At 39.2% G+C, this 20,382-nt stretch overlaps 1 protein-coding gene across 2 annotated transcripts in view; it reads right to left on the reverse strand.

The window, feature by feature from the left end:
- The window catches only part of FHIT (fragile histidine triad diadenosine triphosphatase), a 518,625-nt gene that overhangs the window by 129,215 nt on the left and 369,028 nt on the right, over positions 1 to 20,382 (reverse strand). For both annotated transcript variants that reach the window (XM_054516097.1, XM_036391301.2), the window contains 2 exons: positions 5,030 to 5,175; positions 4,124 to 4,153 (listed from right to left, as the gene is read on the reverse strand). In XM_054516097.1, coding sequence (XP_054372072.1) covers positions 4,124 to 4,153; positions 5,030 to 5,175 — 176 coding nt within the window. The remainder of the gene's footprint in view (positions 1 to 4,123; positions 4,154 to 5,029; positions 5,176 to 20,382) is intronic.

The raw sequence follows: 20,382 nt of genomic DNA on the forward strand, positions 1-20,382 counted from the left end.
AAGAGCAAAAGAGGGCTTCTAGTACTTCACTAAACCAGGGCTCACTTCTGTTGGTCTGCAGGGAAAGAAGGCTGAGGCATCAAAAGCATTGCAGTTAGTGAATTTAATCCTTCCGATGCAATTAGTCTGCAATGAGATCTGATTAAATTTAAAGACTCAAACCTCAAGTCCAGTACTTTGGGTCAAGACATAAATAGACAAAGAGGATGAAAGAGAAGTCTGCTGTGGGCTTAAATGAGCCCTGGGCTCCACAGCTCAGGCTAAGATTTCTGAGGAATGCAAGCCAGGTGGATTGATTTAACACAGCATTAAAAAACATCTGGAAAAGAAAAATATGTACATCAAAAATAATCATGAGACAGTCTTCTCAGTGTAAAATAACCAGTGGAATGTGTGACATATAAAATAAGTTTCTGCACACATACCCACACTGCCACCATCAGCTTTGCTTTCTCATTTATTTAGGGGAACCTGCAATTGGCAAACAGGCCCTTCCTTTCCCATGGATAACAGAGGAGGTGCTGAGCTGCTGGAGACTTCAACACTGCTGCAAAATAGAGGATGTGTTCATACCTGTTTGTGCAATGGACACTTGCTGTGCAATATTATCTTGTCTCTACAGATAAATTAGTTGCTTCATGCTCCTGCCAGCTTGATTTGTTTAGCCTTTACAGAGTACAGAATCCATGGAGTTTCTTGTGATTGAATCTCACGTAAAAGGTAAACCTGAGAGCTTATTCTACACTAAGCTATACATCCACCCAGGCAGCCAGAGCATTTGCTGACTTGATGATGAAAAGAAGGCTATAAAACATACCAGGGAAATCTTGAAACGTCGCTCACTTGACATAGCAATAAGAGCCCAGCATTAAGATGCAGAGCTGATTTCCCTGATCCATGAAATTACCTGGATATTTAAGGCATTCTCAAACAGAACCAGCATGAAACTCACCCTCCGTTCCTGGCACAAGGACACCGTGGGTTTTGTGTTCTCCAATAAAAAGAGAGCTCAAAATTGCAGAGATTAATAGTCTTTAAGGGAGCACCTAAACACAATTTCCTCCCTTTCTCAAATAATAAGAAATAAGTATTCAAAATCTCTTGAATGCTAAAAGAAGGTTTTGCTTGATGACACACTGTTCAGGTGCCTGAGATACTCACGTTCTCTGTTGTGAGTGGTTCAAGAACCTCTCACAATAAAACAGTGTGCAATTCTGTGGCCATCTTTGGAGAAGGACAATTGTTTCTCTCATAAACAGGTGACAGGGCTGGAATAGGTACAATAGGTGGAAAGCTATGAAAAATGTTATGAAGGAATATATTGCATTATTTTGCTGTCTGAGACTGGGGACATGGTTCAGAATTCCTTACCATGTGTACATTTCCAGCTGCTAAAGGGTGGGAAAAGACCCATCTATACTTACAAATATTGGTGAACTGAGGGTCAGGTACAATTACTTCCAAAGACCCATCCAGTGAAAACACACAGTAAAAGGGAATTTGCAAGGGCCATCAGCTGCCCTAGAACATTGACTGCAGGCTCTGCTACCTTAGATGCCAAGGAGGAACAGAGCACAGCAATAAAGAAACTAAGTTAGATCATGAACAACTTCCCATTAGGGAACTAGAAAGGCTTTAACACAAAATGCACATTTCACACCACCAAAAGGGACATGTAACACTGGCAGACAATCTTATCACTGATTTCTAGCCAAAATCACATGGAAAGGGTCTTCTCCTTCCAACCTGCTGCATACATTGCACATATAATTTTCAGCATCTCCATTGCTAAGACAGACCTGAGACGCACATTCAGGTTCAAGATTTTTCTTGTACATGGATTACCATTTCTTCTTGTGGACAAAGGAGAATTCCTTTATCTTTTTCAGTCTCAGCTTTTGTCTTCAGCTAGGCTGATAGCTCTTCCCATTTTGTAGTAAAATTTTGTAATGAGCAATTGAAAAGTCAATACTCCTCTGCTTCCTGTATTTCTGTTCCTCCATAACACATACAGTATTTATTTATATATTTACACAGGTATACAGAATTACAAAAAAATACAACTGGAAAAGACTCTTGAAACCATCTGGTATGTAACCCCATTCAAAGCAAAATCAGCTACACCTAATTAGCTCCTGAGATACGCTTGCCTACCCTACTTAAACAGTCTCCACAAACTCCCTTGGATATTTGTGATGTTTTGCTATTTTTACTTTTAGAATGTTTTTCTAATGTTTGGTCTGTTCCAGAAATTTTAATTAAAAGCTCTCTCAGAGGAGACTGGATTATTGTGGATTCTCATACATGAAAAGAAAACCCCAAATAAATCCACATCCAGAAACATGACACATTGAATTCAAGGTTCATAAATTATTTGTAGGTCACATAGGTGTTGTTTCAAGCTTTGTGATTCAGAAAAGTTTAAATGAAACCAGCTATTTATGTATCCATGCAATTGTTCACTTAAAAGAAGATCTTGATCACAGTAATTTCTTTCCTGATTGAAGTTTTGAAAGCTCTAAATTCTCTGAAGAAAATAGTTGTTGGCATTTTTGGATGATAAACATCCCAAAGCGATGATGATAAATTACAGTGTTGCCCAATGATGCAGAAAAGTAGAGAAATTTAAACTGATAACCTCTGATTTATGAATACACACTCATAATTGCAAAGTCTAGGGGTTCACAGTGTAAGCACGGGTCATTTTCATCTCAGTGTTTATTAAAAGTGTGAGAAGGAGGCTTGAAGGGTGGCTGCCATTTTGTAATGCACACTTAATGCTCTGTGTTTCCAGTACAAACCCAAAGCAAAACAGAACTTCCTGCCTTTTTAAGGCCTACATAAGCATTTGTTACTGTTCACAGTCACATCTTTTTACATCTTTGCTCACTCATATAAATAATTCTTCTCACATATAACCATTCCTATATACCTTAATAGAGAGAAAAACACTTGTCCAAATTATTAAAATAAATGCTCATTTTTTCATCGTAAATCATACTGGTGATAATAACAAAATTTACTTCAAAAGTATTTTAACTAATTATTTCACCTATCAACCAACGCTGCCAGTGAAACCCACACAATGCACTCCAAGTCATGAGTCAAGGAATCTGTTTTGTCACAGTACAGAAATAAATCATATTATATTCCTTCATCACATCCCAAGCTTGGTGATATTCTAATTTCTTCTTCTCTCTCCCTATTACCTCTCTGTTAAATATTCAAAGTAGGCAGCAAAAGGCAGAAGGAAAAATAAGGTCAATTCAGCAAATTGAAAAAAAAGTAAAATGTTCCTATCCACCATCATTTGGTTGTTACAGTTATCTTAATCAACTCAAACAGGTTCTCTGAGACATCTTATTTGATTTTACAAAGTGCTAACCCATAGCTATATTTGACTTTCCTCTGATTCCAAATGCAAAAATAGTCTTTATCTAACGTTGAGGCATATCATCTAACTACACATGCAATTGCATTTGCATTATGAGGCAGTGAAACATGGCTGGAGAGACATCTTGCATGTTATCTGTGTTATTACTCAAGTGGAGAATATAATCATAAATCCTTCTCTTCCCTTCCACCCCCCCACCTTTTTTTTTTGGAAGTACACTTAAAATCTGGTTTTTTGCTTCACTGGGCCCATTACATTTAAACTTCAGTAACAAGAATGTGATATGAATACACTGAGAGAAAGCATAGAATAGACAAAAGGTATATTTTCATAATGTGGTTCAGTTTAACTGTTCCTACAATTAGCTACAACTCATTAGGCAATAAACAGAAAAACAAAGAGATCCTGAATGGAAGGGCAATATTTTCTCCATAAAACAAACAAAAAACAGAACCAGATGCCTTTTTCATGAGGCTTTCCTTGCATAAATACACCCAGCAGCTTAGAAAAGATATTTTCTTGATTGAAAATTTTTGTCCAGGAAGAAAACATGTAAACATTAGCTTGTGCAATTTCAATAAAAAGTATTTACTGCTATTGTACACTTGGGATTTTTTGATCTCAAGGATAAAGTCACACTACAGCAATGCACTGCAGATGACGAGCTTTGATCTTTTATTAGTTCCTATAATTGTGTCTTAATTTGTATTCTGCATAATGAGCACGCACCTTCACTGTTTGTCCAGCTTCAGGGCCATCCTGTAAGCAAAGGGAAAAGTCTCAGGTTAGAGGATCTAACAAGGATTACACAGTAATTCAGAAATCTTACTCAACAGTCATTTACATCAATTACACTGTCTGTTAAATTAGCATATTTTTCCTCAGGACTATTCAACACTAAGTTTTTGGACAAAGCTCCTTTCCATATCACACCCCAGCAAGAGGGAAACTATCTCATATCACAAAAACAAGTTTCTATTTTTCATTTTTTCAGATTATATTTTTCAATAGCTAGCAATAGATTTCTGATCCTTGTGAACATAAATCCACACATGGAATAAGAATTTAATCAAACTGTGCTTGCTTAAATTCTGATTCTAATGAATGGGCTTAGTGTCCTGGTTTGCTTTAAACAGAGTTCATTTTTGGTATAAAAACACCCAGCACAAACAACTGAAAGGTCAGAATTTATAATGTATTTACATGGCTAGAGATCTCTGTCTGCATATAAATATCTGTGAGGAGGGATCACCTATCTCAAGTATGTACAGTGGGTTGTGTGTGCAACAGGGGCTGTGGCTGCCTTCTCCAGAGGTCAGCCCTGCCAACACTTCTTTGAAGGAAGAATATTTCCTGAAATACTCACAAACAAGCACAGCATTTGAGAGTGTTTGCTGGCTTTCTCCAAGGCTTTGCAGTCAGTAATTAACCACACTTTCCCACTGGTTTCCTCTTTAGATTTCTCAATGGCAAATCTGGAATACTGCAATGCAGTTATTTGGCTTCTTGTCTGTTATTGCTGTTATTTTGCATTTATTGCTCCTTGAAGTTCCTTTTGTGATTGGGCTGGGGGAAAAGGCTGAAAGCTTGATAAAACAAACCATTAAACCTTTCTCAGCTGACTGCTTTACCAACCTGGATGGAAAAGGTGAGAGAAGTGCCACAGAAATGTTTCTCCACCACGTTGCCGACCCTTTGTGCCGTACGGAACAAATCAGCCACTTCCTCGGGACGCAGGTCACGGAAACGCTCCACCGGCCGCAGGGGACAAACAAGGACATCTGAGGGTGGCAGTGTCAAGGCTCAAACACAAATCTGAGTGCTCTCAATCCCCAGCCTGGAACCTGGTTCTGATCAACCTTGAATTGTCTGAGCTTTTCCTCTCTGGTGACACAGCAAGAAGCACACGGCTAATTACAGGGAATTATATGATGCTGTGTTCAGAATTCTTTTCCTCAAATATGGACGAATATTCCCTCAGATTTGGACAAAATTACCAAGGCTCTTGTGCTGTACTGAGACCTTTAAGGGAAAGCAAATTTTTCACAGACTCAAATTTACCATCACAATGGAGAAATGCTGGTATTTATCTCCTGTGAAAGTCAGAGACATTTTCTTTTGTGATTAAAAATGGAGGAAAGCCAAAGCAATTTAAGAGGGTTTTGGATGTGTTGTCTGAGACAGGAGTTTACAATGCTTTTCCCCATATGTGATATATTTTTTTGAAAATCTTGATCTGACCCCTCTAATTTTAGGCACCTAAACATGACAAGCTGGCACTATGCTGATCATAGCAGATCACTTATTTCTACACATTATTTACAATTCACGAGGAATGCTCACCTGTTGTAACTATAACATGTATTTTTAAAAATACATTAAGATAATTAAGACTATTTCCTTTTAAGCAGAGTGTTCACAATCCTGTAAATATACTTTGATTTAATTCTACCTTGGTGACTGTGATTTGACAGTCAGTGAAATTAAGTTATAAAGTAAATAATGGAAGTACACAGATGCTGCTTACAGTCATCTGATCTGCTGTGTTCACAGTAATTAATAATTGCTATGATTCCTCACTTGAAAGTCAATTATGCAACATTACTAATGGTCCAGAATTCTTAGCAGAGCCTCAGTTGTGTAGATCCAACAAGCAAGTACTTGATTCTCATTTCAATTCCCTGCAGACAGAATTCTTTGCTGACTTACAGAACAGAATTTGCAGAATGAAGACCTTAAAGTAACCTTTAACACCACTTGAACTTTCATGACCAAAGGCTATGAAAATTATTTTTTCCAGTATTAAAATAAGTATTCAAAAGACTATTTGAAGAAAATTAAGTTCCATGCCATTGTATTACAGTCATCTTTATTTTTACTGCATCTTGAAGCCTGCAGGTGTTCAGGAATATTCTCTATAATCCAGGAAAGGTAACTAGGAGCTGCTCTGCAGTTAACAGGTTCACAAAAAGGTTACATCAACCTGATTGTCAAGAACTATGTGAGACATTTGAAATAAGATTAATACACGTGAAAGATCAATTATTTCCATAAGCACAGAGGCAACATGTTTACGTACACCAAGGTTATATTATAAAAATCACACTTATCATTCTGATAGGACAGAAAACCAGACATTTTCTCAAAGTAAAGATTTAGTGGCAGGTTTTGATTATTTTTCTAAATCCAGATGAGAACAGACAAGTCTGTAATGGATATTTGCTATAGTGGGAGCAGAATTGAGCAAGCTCTACCTGTAGCAGCTCCCAAGAGAACAAGAGAAGACTGGTCCCAGCTGTGGGTGCTAATCTGCTTTGAAAATCTGTCTCTCAGGGGTTTTTTGTACAGAATCAGCTATGCCACTCCTATTCTCCTTTTCGCTTGTTACAGCTTATGTTATTAACATTTAAGAAAGGAAAAAAATATATTTAGAAAGCAGGTACTTGGAAACAAAACAATCCTGGATGGAGACAAAACTCCTCATTTTGTGGGGTTTTAGTTCTGCAATGCTGTTTCCCTTGGTAAATTACCAGGCATAGTAAACCCCTTGTAATTCAGTTGTGCCTTCCCAGTGCATTGTACAGAGCACATCCATAAATGATGCTATTGGCTAAACTTGGAGCCTGAAGGAAGAGCTGCAAAGTTGATTGGCAGACCTGATTTCCATACCAGGAATAAAGGAATGGAAAAACTAATTAATTTTACTCATAAGAAGGAAATCCATGTCAACACTAAAACAGGAAAAAGGACATTTGTTTAATCTGAATTCATTTTTCCAAAGGAGAGAAGGGAAGCTTGTACCCTTAGGGCATCTGATACTTAAGTAGATAATTATCCTTCTTCTGCAGCACTGCTTTATTATCATGGCTCAATAAACCATTTATAAATGAAGAATTTCCCCTCACTTACCTCTAGCAAAACTGCTGCTTACATTATGACAAGTTTCCTTTTCTCCTTTCGAGTTTTCCCCAGCAGCATCTCACCCTCTCAGACTCGTGCACGTCTCACCAGCAGTTGTTTGTTCTCTACCTAGCTCAGGGCCACAGCCACAATTTTTGTATTAATGCTGGTTCCTACAATCTGATGTTAGCACTGTACTGTTTGCCACTGCAATGGGTTGTGGAAAACATGAGGCAAACAGTTCTTGGGAGAGCTTTTGTTCCCATGGCACATCGCAGAGGGAGCGATGGTTGGTTCTGGCCAAGACAGGGACAGGTTTTCCCTTAATTTTATCACTAACCTGCACTGCCATTTTGCAAGTTCTCTGTATCTCTCTTTGTCTGTCCTCTTCCATACATCATCTATCTTATCTGCTTAGACAGCACTTGCCAGCTGGTGCAGTGGAGGTTTCTTATTAACCAAGAACATCTCTGCTCATGTTGGGCCCCCAGTGCTCCTGCAGTACCTAATGCTGCACCCATGGCATTCTGCAAAAAGGACTTGCACTTCCTCCTTACATTACCAGAACTCATTTACAACTCAAACTAGATTTTAGCTATATTTCTGTCTTTGAATTTTATAAATAATTCAAAGGCACAATCATAGAATGGAGCATCTTCTCTGAACTTTCCATCATTTCAAAACAATTCTACAAAGAATAATGATAGAAATTCTGAATCAGAGCTACATTAACATGAGAATGTAATTAGGACAACATTCAAGTTATATTTAGCTATGAATATATTAAAAGGAAAATGTTAGAATGAATTCATGAATTAGAGGTCATTAGGAAAACAACCATCCACTGCAACTTTAAATCATAGTTTTAAACTAAAGTTTTTGATGCTAGAATAGTTTTTAATTTTATACCTGGTTTGATTTTAAGCTCTACACCTGTTCCATTCACCTCAGAATTCTTACTAAGTTTAAAATTAGATCAACTGTTCATTACTTTCTACAATAACCCACTGTAAACCCGGCTATGAAACCACTTCAGGTGACTATGTATTAAAATGTGAGAGAAAGTGAGTCTGTGCTTATGTTTATGTGCAATTACTCCTTAGACTGAAGCATCCACTGCCATCTGAGATGCCTCAGGGCATCCAGCTGCCACTCCAGAAGGGCTGGAGTCTCCCATATGCCCAACATCATAACACCATAACTCAGGTGGGACCCCTGAGTCCTCTTGGGCTATCTGAAATGGCCACAGGTGCCTGTGTGTGTCCTTTAACAGTGGCTCAGCAGGACAAGGTGCTGCCACCCAGCACAGACATGCTGCAGCACTGCTGGCAGCATTCAGCCTTCAGAAAGTTTGAACTTTAGCTTTCCTTTCTCTAAGCACTGTAATTAATAAGTTTTTGATTTCTTCATCCATTCTGAACTGCTACAGCCTGATGAAGTTTCTATTTTTAAGCTTTGATGTGCACAGCTGTTATTTCCTTCAAGTTCTCTGAGTCAGTCCACATCACTAGAGCACATGCAATTTAATATGTCAGCTTCTCCATTTTAGGGAGTGAAAAACCTTTACACCTTATTATAATCTGTAACAACACATTTCTCTCTCTAAATCTTGCAGAAGTCTCTCAACAGCTTTACTTCTCTCCCTAACACCTAAATATGCATACACAAATCAATCTGTGTTGGAAAAATCCCCCTTGGATTTGTGGATTGAAGGATGTGCTCACCCTGGGGATTTTGGGGCATGACTGAAAAGTGAGCACGTGCTAACTGCACGCTGGCTTTGAGCTGATCAGAGAGAGAAAAATCAGATTCTACAAGAAAATCAGAACTCCTGGCCAACATCTGCATGGTGACCACTTCAAATGTAATTTTCCTTCCACTAATACACACAGAGTGAAGGCTGAAATTCAAAGGCTCAGCAGTAATTTTTATTTGCTTTATATGGATTTTGACTTAGAAGCTTAAATTATTGTAATTGTGTATTTAAGGCCTAGGCCAAGCTCTCTGTTCACTTCAATGGGACTCCACTCAACCCCACAAAGTGCCTATTATAAATTTTCACACATAACTATCAAGGTACACATGTTCTGTAGTTCTGAAATGTTGGAAAAATGGCCTTTGGGGGGGGTCAAAAAAGAAAGAAAACCAAAAAAAAGAAATCCCAAAGAGGTTAAAATTCCTTTTATGTGACAAGCTTTAGAGCTGAACACAGCTTTTTCCTGGTTAAGTCCATTAATTTGCTATATAGAAACATACCTTCAGTTTTGACTCTTGTTTTATTCCTGAATTTGAACTTCAAACAGAACAATTCAAAGCTTTAAAAAGGAAAAAAATAAAGGCTCTCCAGATACTGACACTCTAACAATAGGAATAAAGTTCTTTTTTTTCTCTTTGTCTTTTTGAGGAACCACTTAAAAACATTAAAATTGACAGGTTTTCTTAATATGTTAGGCTTTAAAAGAACAAAATACAAGGGAAAAAAGGCAAAATATCTAAAAGTGAAAGGGTAATTGCTACTTTATGAAGCTCCTGGGTTTCACCAACGTTGTTAGCTTTCTATACCATTTGTTATAAAATTTTTTAACTTAGGAAAATTATTTATTTCCACACAGTCAGGAATTCATAGGTCACATTAGAATAGAAACATTTCCTGTTTCATTAAACAGTCTTCCCTCTCACAAGAGGGAGTGCAAGAGTCAACATCTAAGAAAACAACAGCAAATCAGAACAATAGCCAACCATATAACCAAACAGCAAACGACAGCAACCAAAACGCCTCACAAAAGCAACCAAAGACATATTTTAATGACAAAAAGTCAAAATCTCCAAAATAAAATCTCTGAAAGTTTAAAACAAAATCTCCAAAAGTTTTAACAGTTTAAAATTTCTATTTTTAGCATTCTAGTTTTTTTACCTAAAAAGTGCGTTAGTTAATACTCAAAATTTTCCTTAATGATTTAATTTTGGGAAACACCTCAAAAATTACTTTTTCATTAATATTTTGGTTTTGACTAATTGGTTTTCATTAAAAAAACTGTCCCAAGCTATAGAGACCTAATATTCCTGCATGCATTTCATAAACTTAGGTATAAGTAACTTAAAGCACAGCAGCCTCTGCTCTCCCTCCAGGCTGGAAACACCCCAGTCACTCACAGAGCAGCCCCCAGCAGGGATTTCCTCCTGCCTTGGAAATGGGGCTGTGCTCACTTTAGGGTCAATGCAGATTAGGTATTGCCACCATCTCTTGGTTCCAGCAGGAAGAACTCGATGGACATGGGCGATGTCCCTCGGGAGCTGCTCAGGGGCCAGCCCAGCCCGCAGTGAGCAGCGAGGGCTCTGCCTTGGGGGGTGCTGGGAGCCCAGGGCCTGGAACAACCAGCTGCAAAAATTATTACTAGAAAACTGTAATAAATGATTACTTCCAACTATTTCATGCACCTGTATGAAAGAACCCTTCTGCACACCCCTAGGCTGATGGGAATGCAGAAATAATGCGCCGTAGGGGGCAGAGGGAGGGATGGTTCTTTTCTTACAATGTTTTACATGAATTTGCATCAAGAGCCCCCAAGCAGAGAGAATCACACAGACAAAGCTTCAGGTATTAAAACTCACCACAATGTCCCCAGATTCAGCTGAGGAGTGTGGGCAGGGGTATTAAATTCATCATTGCATCTAAGCAGAAGTTTTCTTTGTTCAAAAGCTCTAATTGCTCAGAGAAAGAAGTCCCAGAGCTCTGAAAAAACACAGGAGAATGCATGACTAATAAAATTATTATAACTGAAAAACAACTGCCAGTCATTTATCTTTTTTCTGCCCTTGAACGATTCTTCAAATTTTGAAGGCTATGGGAGCAATTTCTCTGTGTGAGGAAAACAATAATGGTTTCACAGATGCTGCCTGTAGGAGGAGTTAAGAAGGAGAGAACACTGAAGTAGCACACACGTACACACAGAGGGCATCAAAAAAGCCTTTAAAAATTAATCAAATGCATATTTTGCTTCATTACAACAATGTGTCAAGGCACCCATTCAGTTCCCAGTAAAGCCACAGAATCAGGACATCCATAAACCTGTAGCAATGCAAAACCTGACATTTCCCCCAGCCCAGAACAAGCCTTATTCAGTAAGATGGAGGGACTGACTTTAGGGAGGAAATCTGTAGAGCTGTTTGGATTAAGAGTAAATATCTCATAATAGGAAAACATGAAGGAGAACTCTTTAATGGATTTTACATGCAGAACTGTATTTAAATATATGTTAGAGGAGTGCCTTGGTACAATGTGGGAAATAATAGTACATCACAGAGTTTGCTAGTTTGGGAAAAAACTCTGAACAATAAAGATGATTAAGAACCAATGCAAATGCAATAAAGTTACAATAAAAACTTAAAAATTGCTTCAGACTATTAAACCCACATACAACTTTTTTTTAATATATTGCTCTGCCACAAATTAGCATTAATAAAAAAAAGCCATAAAGATAAGACAAATTATCTAAATAATTTGATCTTGATAAGGCAGCTCAGTACATGTTTACACTAATGCAGAAGATCAGATTTATGCAGTATATCAGAGAACTAGTGGTTCCACTAGAACAAAGAGCAATCACTGCAAATCTTTGACATGGATCTCTCCACACTATGAGAAGTACACTCTTTGAAGACCACATTGCAGCTTTTATACAGAGGGGTTTTTATTCTACTTGATCTTCTCACCCCACTGAAAGGACTTAAAATAACTTTTCATGGCAGTGAAACATGCAATAGTTCCAAGAAAAGAACAATAAACATTACTTTTAAAAGTCAATACATCTAATTTAAATATAGATATGGCTTATTAATTTAAATATAGGTATGGCTTATAGTCTGAATCTTGCTGGATAGAACAGCAGAGTACAAAGTCCTGCTACACAAAGTACAGTGACTCCACAAGACACAGGGCCACAGTGGGGAAATGTGAGATTCAGAACTGCTCACTTTTCATTTAAACAAGTCTTTCATATATTTGATATTCCCTTTAAATGCCTTTAGGGTATGTCAAGTAGGTCAACTAAAAGCTCAGTTCCTCATAGCAAGTGGTATTTTACTGCAGGATTTGTCCTTTTCTGCTGGCTCCTGGCCTCAGGGACAGCCTCGGGCAGGAGCAGGTACCTAAGTGGAGCCACAGTGAGAGCAGCTGTGGGAGTTTGTGGCTCAGAAACCACCTCTGATCCAAGTCCCATTTGGTGGAAATTTACTCAAGATCTAAACTTACATTTGTAACAGGAATCATGACCACATTCTTAGAGTCACAACAAGCTTCTGATCTTGGAGGGCCCAAAAGCAATAAATAACCAGGGACCAACAGAGAAATGCAGAAATTCCAATATAGAAGGATGTCATCTCTAACTGCTGTGATGCTCTGGAACCTGTAAAGAAATCCTGCTGTACAGCAACCCATTTCAGCTAAGAACTACATCTTTATTGCTCCAGTTGATACATATCTTTTCTAAATGGATGACAAAACTGGTCACAATCACATGAAGCTATCAATGCCCCTATGGCAACTATAAATGTACAGGACCACTGAAACAAACAGCCACACCCAAAGGTGACAGCAGAGACCAAACAACATTTGGGGTGCAACAGTCAAAAACCAGGGCTTTGCCTTAAATATTGGAGTGATGGCATTTGTCATAGTAACTGATTTATTCATGCAAAGCTACTCAGCAGCTACAAGTCTTGTCCAAATGACCTGCACCACCAGAAAAATTCAATTTACCAAAATAACCCTGCTGGAATTACAACATTTTAACATGCCATTGCAATGCCTCATTTCAAACAGAGAAAGTGAGTTTGTGATCCAACCCCTCCACCTGAGAATATTGTGAGAAAATGCTTCAGCGTTTGGTCTTAATTAAGGCTGCAACACCATCATATTCAAAAACTAATGTGATCATTATGAAGCTATATTCTAGGTCATGATTCAGGAGCTATAATGAGGGAATAACTAATGACTAAATATTAGTTATGACAAATTTACTTTCTTGAAATTTACTGGATGCCATACACCAGACAATAAGTTTTCCTGGAAACAAGATTTTACATGGTAGAAAGATACCACATATGTGGGAATTAAGGTTCTGTACAAACCATAAGCTTTAGTGACATTTTTGTTATGGAACTTCAAAGTACAATATTTTTTCTGGTTCGGGCATCTATGGTGGGTGACAGTAGTAAATTAATCAGATTAATAATTGGTGAATCACCCTGGGATTTCTCTCACCTAATTTTGAGGGCAAATTGGTTTGACCAGAGTAAACCAGTGGATCTGGAACTGTGAAAAGGCAGATCTTTATTGGCAGTGTTGAAGTACTTTGCTGCTTAGGAAGTTTCATTTCATCCTCTTCTATTTTCTCCAGAGTTAAGTCAAGAAAGGTCCTGTTAGACCTGGAGAAGTTGATAACAGCTCTACTTTCTCCAAATACCTATCAATGTAATGATTAAGAGCTTTCCATGTACTCTTTGTAGCTCTGCACCAACTTTATGCTGAGCAGCACAGAAAAGACAAACCTGTAGTAGCACGTGGCAGACCAACAGTGCCTTCATTCTGTAACCACTGAAGCATCAGCTGGAGCAATGCAGTACAAGATCAATTACCAGAGCATCACAGGGGACAACAAACATGTCTGGATAACCAAGGTTTCAGGTAATTAAGGTAATTTTGAATGTAATTTATAGATAATGAGAAACATGAATAACAGGGAGTTTTGGAAAACTGAATTTGGATAATTCAGGCTATCTTACACTAAGTATTCCTCAAAGAATATTGTAATGTATGCTGGGATTTTCAAAGTTTTTAAATAGACTAAACCACCTGATTCCCATTAATTTCTAGGATTGGTTTTCCACCTGGTTCTGTTGGGGCATTCAGAAAACTGCTCCAATTAAAGTCAATGGAGAGCTGTGTTTGCCTTAAACTGGAAGTGCTCATGGCATATTTTACATGAGATGAAATTGCATCTAAAGCAACAAGGTAGGCTATGCTGTTCCAGGGAACTATTCCATGAGAGTAGGAGGAGCCTAAATTACTACACCCCTTGCAGGTATGGCTTAGCCCTCTGTTAAAGCATCAGCATCTTTAGGAACAGTCCAAAAAATGACAGAATCTTCTGTCTCCCTTGTGACAGAGCCATTCATAACATATGCATGACAGAGAGACAAACTATAATATCTCTGCCCTGCAATATCACATCTTTGATGTGATAAATGTCCCAGTGTATTTTCATCAGTTCCTTTGAATCTTAAAATTGCAAAGTCCATGATAATGGATGTGGATGTCTACTGCATTGGCCACCGTTGAAGTAGATGTAGTAGAGAAATGACTTTCCAAGTAAGAGAGTTGATTACTGGCTTTGTAAATGTAAATTCCCTTGCTGTTTAGCAGGACTACTGAGAGCAGCCCTGTTAACACCCAAAGGAGTTCTGCAGCATTCACCAGAGAGGCCCAGGTGCACACACACCCCTGTGTGTGTCAGGAGACCTTGCAAACATTAATAGCTGGATGACAAGGACACTGAAAGGGTAAACAAGGGAAAGGCAAGTAGAGGCTGACACAGGTACTTCAGAAGGAAAAGGGATAGAGCAATAGTCTCTTCTGTAGTTTATATCTCTGGGGATTAAAACCACGAGCGCAGCTAAGCAGGGAATCAGCCCTCACTCAGCTGCAGTAGAGAGAAAGGTGGGGTGGAAATATCAAAGACCCTGTGTAGCATTTAACCAGAGACTAAGAGGCAGCTCAACATGAAAAGAAATTATTTTAAGCCACTATTCTTTAGCTGCTTAATTTTGACAACTTATTTCATACCTGCTTTAACACAAAAAGCTTGGTGTCGATGAGAAAGTTCAAAGAGAGGGTGTGTGTCAGGACAAAATGCTCCCAAAGGTGCATTTTTCTTCACCTGCCAAGGGAGTCAGTTTTGAGAAAGTCATACTTAAGGGCTGAGAAAATGTAAAAGAGATGTGGAGTACATCTTCAACATGAAACTATCCGTGCAAAGCACTCCTTTTAATACAAAATAAAACTCAAGCAGAGATGCTAAAACATAGCTTACAAAGCACCGAGACAATGAAAGCTATAAAGGAGGGGGGAATCAGAAAGTAGGTCTCCTTCCTGTTTTTCACTTGCATAATAAGCTCTCTTGGATAAGGACAACAGGGCCCTGTGTCATGATTGCCTCTGTAGATGCTGTTCTAATGCTATTATTGTCATTAATGCACATTGTTCCCAGCTCTGCTGAATCGCTCCGCCACGCACGGTCCATAAATTCATACTCTCATGCAGAACTCCTGCAATATTCAAGAACACGGGAATGAAGAAGACAAACTAGCAGCTTAACTGAATAACCTTATTTTGTGTGAGTGTCATCTGAAACCATTACTTTAATGTGATTATCTGTTTTTATTATTTCCTTTCTGAGGACTTGGAATAAAGACACAACCGAGACTCTCTTAGACACGGTCATTGGCATCATTACAGTCTTTCTACTGTCAGCAGCAGAGATCTGATCTGTAAATCAAGTTAGACTGTAAGGGCTACTGAAAAGCAAGCACTCTTTATCATCCTATTACATACCCAAGCTACTGCTTCCTCTGGCTCACTGAGAAAAACAGACTGTTTTAGTTGCTTTACATAACCAGAGGAGTTCTTAATGCACAGATTATTGACTTAGTGGAGTTTTATCATGTCCCAGTGTACCAGGGGATTTTTAATCCAGGACTTCTTTACATGATCTATTTTCATGGCTCTTTTTATTGTCACAGTCTGTCATTATAATGATTTGCAAATCCAGAGCAGCGTATGCTTAGCTCTTTAACAGGTGCTCATGGAGGAGATGGGGGGGAAGGCATCTCCCCCCTCTCCTCTGCCCTCTGTAAGGGCCGAACCTCATCACATGCAGCACAAAATCCCTTCAGGGCCTGTGCAGCAGGAGCTGGTGTGGCTTGCTGCCCACAGGAGCACTTCCACTCCTGCCACTTCCATGAGCCCATCACCTCCAGGAAAGCAGCTGGGTGCAGATCCTTCTGTGCTGGTGTCAGCCACAGCCAGCTTTGTGGAGAGGCACAGGAATGCACACATTCCTGAGGAGGCAAGTCTAACAATGGTCTCCTGCACAACATCAGTTTCTTGTAAAAGCCACTGATGTTTTCTTCCTCTGTTGACACTATGGAAAGCAGCCAAGGATGTTCATGCCTAGCACAGGGTCACTTCTGGGAAAAACAAATGTTCCAACACACAAGTAGCAAGGGGAGACCCTGAATGTCTTGTAGTTGTGAGATCAACACAAAAATCAACCATACATGGGGTATGAAAGGATGTTTTCAGAGGTGAAATCTTCTGTGTTTATGACTATGGTTTCTGCTCTGCAGAAACTCAAATCTGCTCTCCTCCCTTCCACTCCCTTCTCCACTTTTTTGCAAAGCTCCAGATGGAAACACCCTTATGAACCTCAATACCTGCATGTAGCTCCCTGTAAGTCCTGTAGAGTGTGAGGTTTTCAGATACTTTAGGCTGATGCCCATTAAGGGAAGCATCTGGTTTTATGGCCCTTCAACCCTTACGTCCTACCTCACCCTCAGCAGTAGATATTTCCCTTTCCACTGCTGGAAACAGTGGAAAAAGTATTTCCCTTTCCACTGCAAGATCCCTGTGCACTCCAAATTAATCCCAGTCCTGAAAGTCTCACTGGAGCAAGATCTGAGTAGCTGTTAGAGTTCCACAGCATGTCTACATATCCCCAAAGATTTGGGCTGTGATCTTTGGTTTGGAATTCTCTGTGTTACCATAATATGAGCTGATAACAACAATATGTCACTGCACTTATTTCCAGTAGACAGTTCCCCGAAGGGAAGGAAAAAAAATGGTTTAAATCTGACATGCTATCAGTGTTAAAAGAGAAAGTAAATATATGCCAAAAACAAACAAACAATTGAAACAAAAAACCATCAAAGGTGACAGTATTCTAACTGCATCCTGGATGTGAGGGAGAAAATTGATGTTGAATTAGGTATCTGCATATGAATTTCCAGATTTCTGTGTTTCTTCCTTAAATTACAAGCACACAGCATATCTTGGGGGTTTATGATCACCATCAAAGCCATCTTGCTGAGAAATGTGAATTTCTTTCTCTTTCTGAAGGTCACAAAGTAGATATCCCATATCTAGGGGCTGAGAGAGCAGGAACATTTGGTATTCCTCCAAATGAAAGCATCTCCAGTGCCATTTGTTCAGCCTCCCCTTGCTAAGCTGCTGGATGTGAATCACTCAGCAACCTCCCAACATGTCAGTGATGGCTGTGTGCAGCTGGAGAGCTCAGTCTTGCAGAAGTGATGTGCAGACTTGCTGCTCTGGGAATTAAACATGTTCTCTACAGAGTCCCCTTGAATGGGGTGCCTGCATTTCACATGCAGCCCCATGCTGATCCTTACCACTGGTGTGAAAAACACTTGAGAATCATTTTTCCCTGGGCTTTACATTACTATCTTAGGATTCTTATCAGGCCACTCAGAAACTGGTGGCACAGTCATTACTGGCTGCATGTCACTGATAGAGAATGGAAGACACAAGAGATGCCTAAGCATAAGCAAGCAAACTGCAGTATAACTAAAAAAGGCAGAAAACACTGCTCTTTTTTTGGTTATTTATAGGAACTTCAAAGTTCTCCTCAGTTATAAATCATTCTGAGCTACCAGTCTGCCTAAGGATGGCTGTGCTTTTGAAGGTGAAAGCTGGAAGATCAGACCTTGGGTGATAAAAAGAATGTTGGTTCCACTACAGACAAATTCGATTGCAGAGGAGATAAAATGGTGCCCAAGAATACGACAGATGAGGCTGAGATGTTTTTGCCATGCAACCAGTCATCAAGAGATAAAAGTGCTTCTACAGGGTAGATTTTCAGTGGGAGAAAATTAACCTCTCTTAAACCATATTTCCCATCAGAAAGAGTAAATAAAATTTCCATTTGACTGCCACTATCTTAGGACAGTTGATTAGAATGGAAAGTTAATGAATAAAAACCCCAGCCTTTTAAACCAAACTTGAAAAAAAGTTAAACCAATAGTGAAAAATTTTAAAAACCCCTTGCAGCCATGATGCCAGATCCAATTGTATTTGTACTGCTAATTTATATGTGCAAGATAAGCAAAGTTATGAATGGAGATGAGAAGCCAAAGAATTGTAAGTGGCAAGGGAAATCGCTCTATAGCAAAACATGCTTAGGCTGTCCTCAAAAGAGGAACCAACAAGCAATTTAATGTTGTTTCAGTATCTTCTGTTCCAGAAGCAGACAGCACATCAGGCTGTGTATGAAAAAAAAAAGAGGAGTGGCTCATAAAACTTTCAGACAAACTATGTTTAGAAAGCGTTAAAAAACACAGCAGCAACAAAAAAATAAGCCTCTTCCTGGAAGAAAAGGATTTGTATGCAAATATACCCCAACATTTGTCACCAAAACTAAAGGATTTTGAAGTGAGAGAAGGATTTTTTGAAGATAGTTTACCACTACTTTGATGAAATGAGATGCCTGCTGCAAGGTTGCTGCTGTCTCCTTTAATAGCAATTGGGAGGCTGGGAGATGGAGCTGTGGCTTGTGCTCACAGGCAGAGCTGACACCACACATGCAGCACAATTCTGACACCTAAACCTCCAGTGGCAGCAGCCAAGACATCAAGAGGCCCAAGCTTGGAAGTAAAACACTGCACTTACTGGCAACCTCTATGACCTGAGGTACTACAAAATGCATGAAACACTCAGTATCACTTATAATAATTTAATGTTTTCCAGTGGGAGGAGGAATGGGGAACCAATGTTTGAATAAAGCTAAGAGCAAACTCTGCTGCTGGGAAGGAATGGTCGGACTCGTTTTGCTTTACACGCTTTCATTTTCCTTGTTTGTTCAGAACAGTGTGTTTGCCCTTGGGCAGTTTCACCCAGGCCTTCCAACCAGCAAGGACTGAGCAGGAAAGAAGCATCAGGAATTACATTTGGTAGCCATGCCTCCCTCCTTAAGGCCCAGGGAAGGGATGAGCCCTCCAGCACGCTTTAAAGGTCAACAGGAGCAGACAGAGGCCAAAGCCATGGGGGCCACTTAGACAATGCCTTGAGAGCAACTCTGTCTTACAGACTTTGGATTTGGAAACATTTGGTGACAAATGAATCCTCTGCATTTTCATCTGCACTTACAGAAATACTAAAATAATGAAATTCTGCAGTTACTCAAGCTTCATCCTTGAGTTATTTTGCCCTCAAAAAGTACGAGACCATTCAAAAGCCTTGCTCAGACTTAGAAAACTGTCCCTACTTCCAGATGCTATCACCACTGCTCTGCAATAGTCAATTGCTGATTGATTTCCTTTAAACTTGTGTAAGCTATAGATATATAGATGTGTACGTGCATTGAAACCCATAGCGTGTTTCCTTGTTCAGAACTCCAATATCAAAACATCTCCAATCTCCCCAGGTGTGCTCTAGGACAACCTACAGGACAAAAGGAAATCAGTTTTAACAAGGCAGGAGTGATTCCTAGGGTAATGAGCATCTTAAAATACAATTTTAAATTTTTTTTCTTGCCTTAACTCACATAGGCACACAATTGTGTTTTGGAGGATGACATTTCTGAGACTGCCACTGATCTATCACAAAACTTCCAAAATTTACCAACAACTAAAACTCTCTCTTGGAGATTTAGCTTATGTGCCTGCATGTTCACACCTGCTTCCTCTGTTTGCATGCTATAAACATTTTTCAGAAATAAAAGCCCTAATATGTGAAGGCCAAAGTCATTAAACATAATTTTGAATACATCAGAGCACAAAATGTTCCCACGCTGGCAAGTGCTATGCAATAGAATAGATCTGCACATAATGGCAAGCAAAACATTGTGGAAGCAGATGTCAGGAAAATTATTTACCTTGATTCAGATTCTTCAAGGAGAAGGATTTCAAAATATTTTTCTGAAACATGGTTTAGCACTGATGAAGAAGAGGCTGGGCTGAACAGCCGGGACATTTGCAGCCCCATTCTCCCATTACACCTGTGTGGGTGGAAGAGCATT

This window comes from Molothrus ater, chromosome 11, assembly GCF_012460135.2.
Source record: "Molothrus ater isolate BHLD 08-10-18 breed brown headed cowbird chromosome 11, BPBGC_Mater_1.1, whole genome shotgun sequence".
In the NCBI taxonomy this organism is placed as follows: Eukaryota; Metazoa; Chordata; class Aves; order Passeriformes; family Icteridae; genus Molothrus; species Molothrus ater.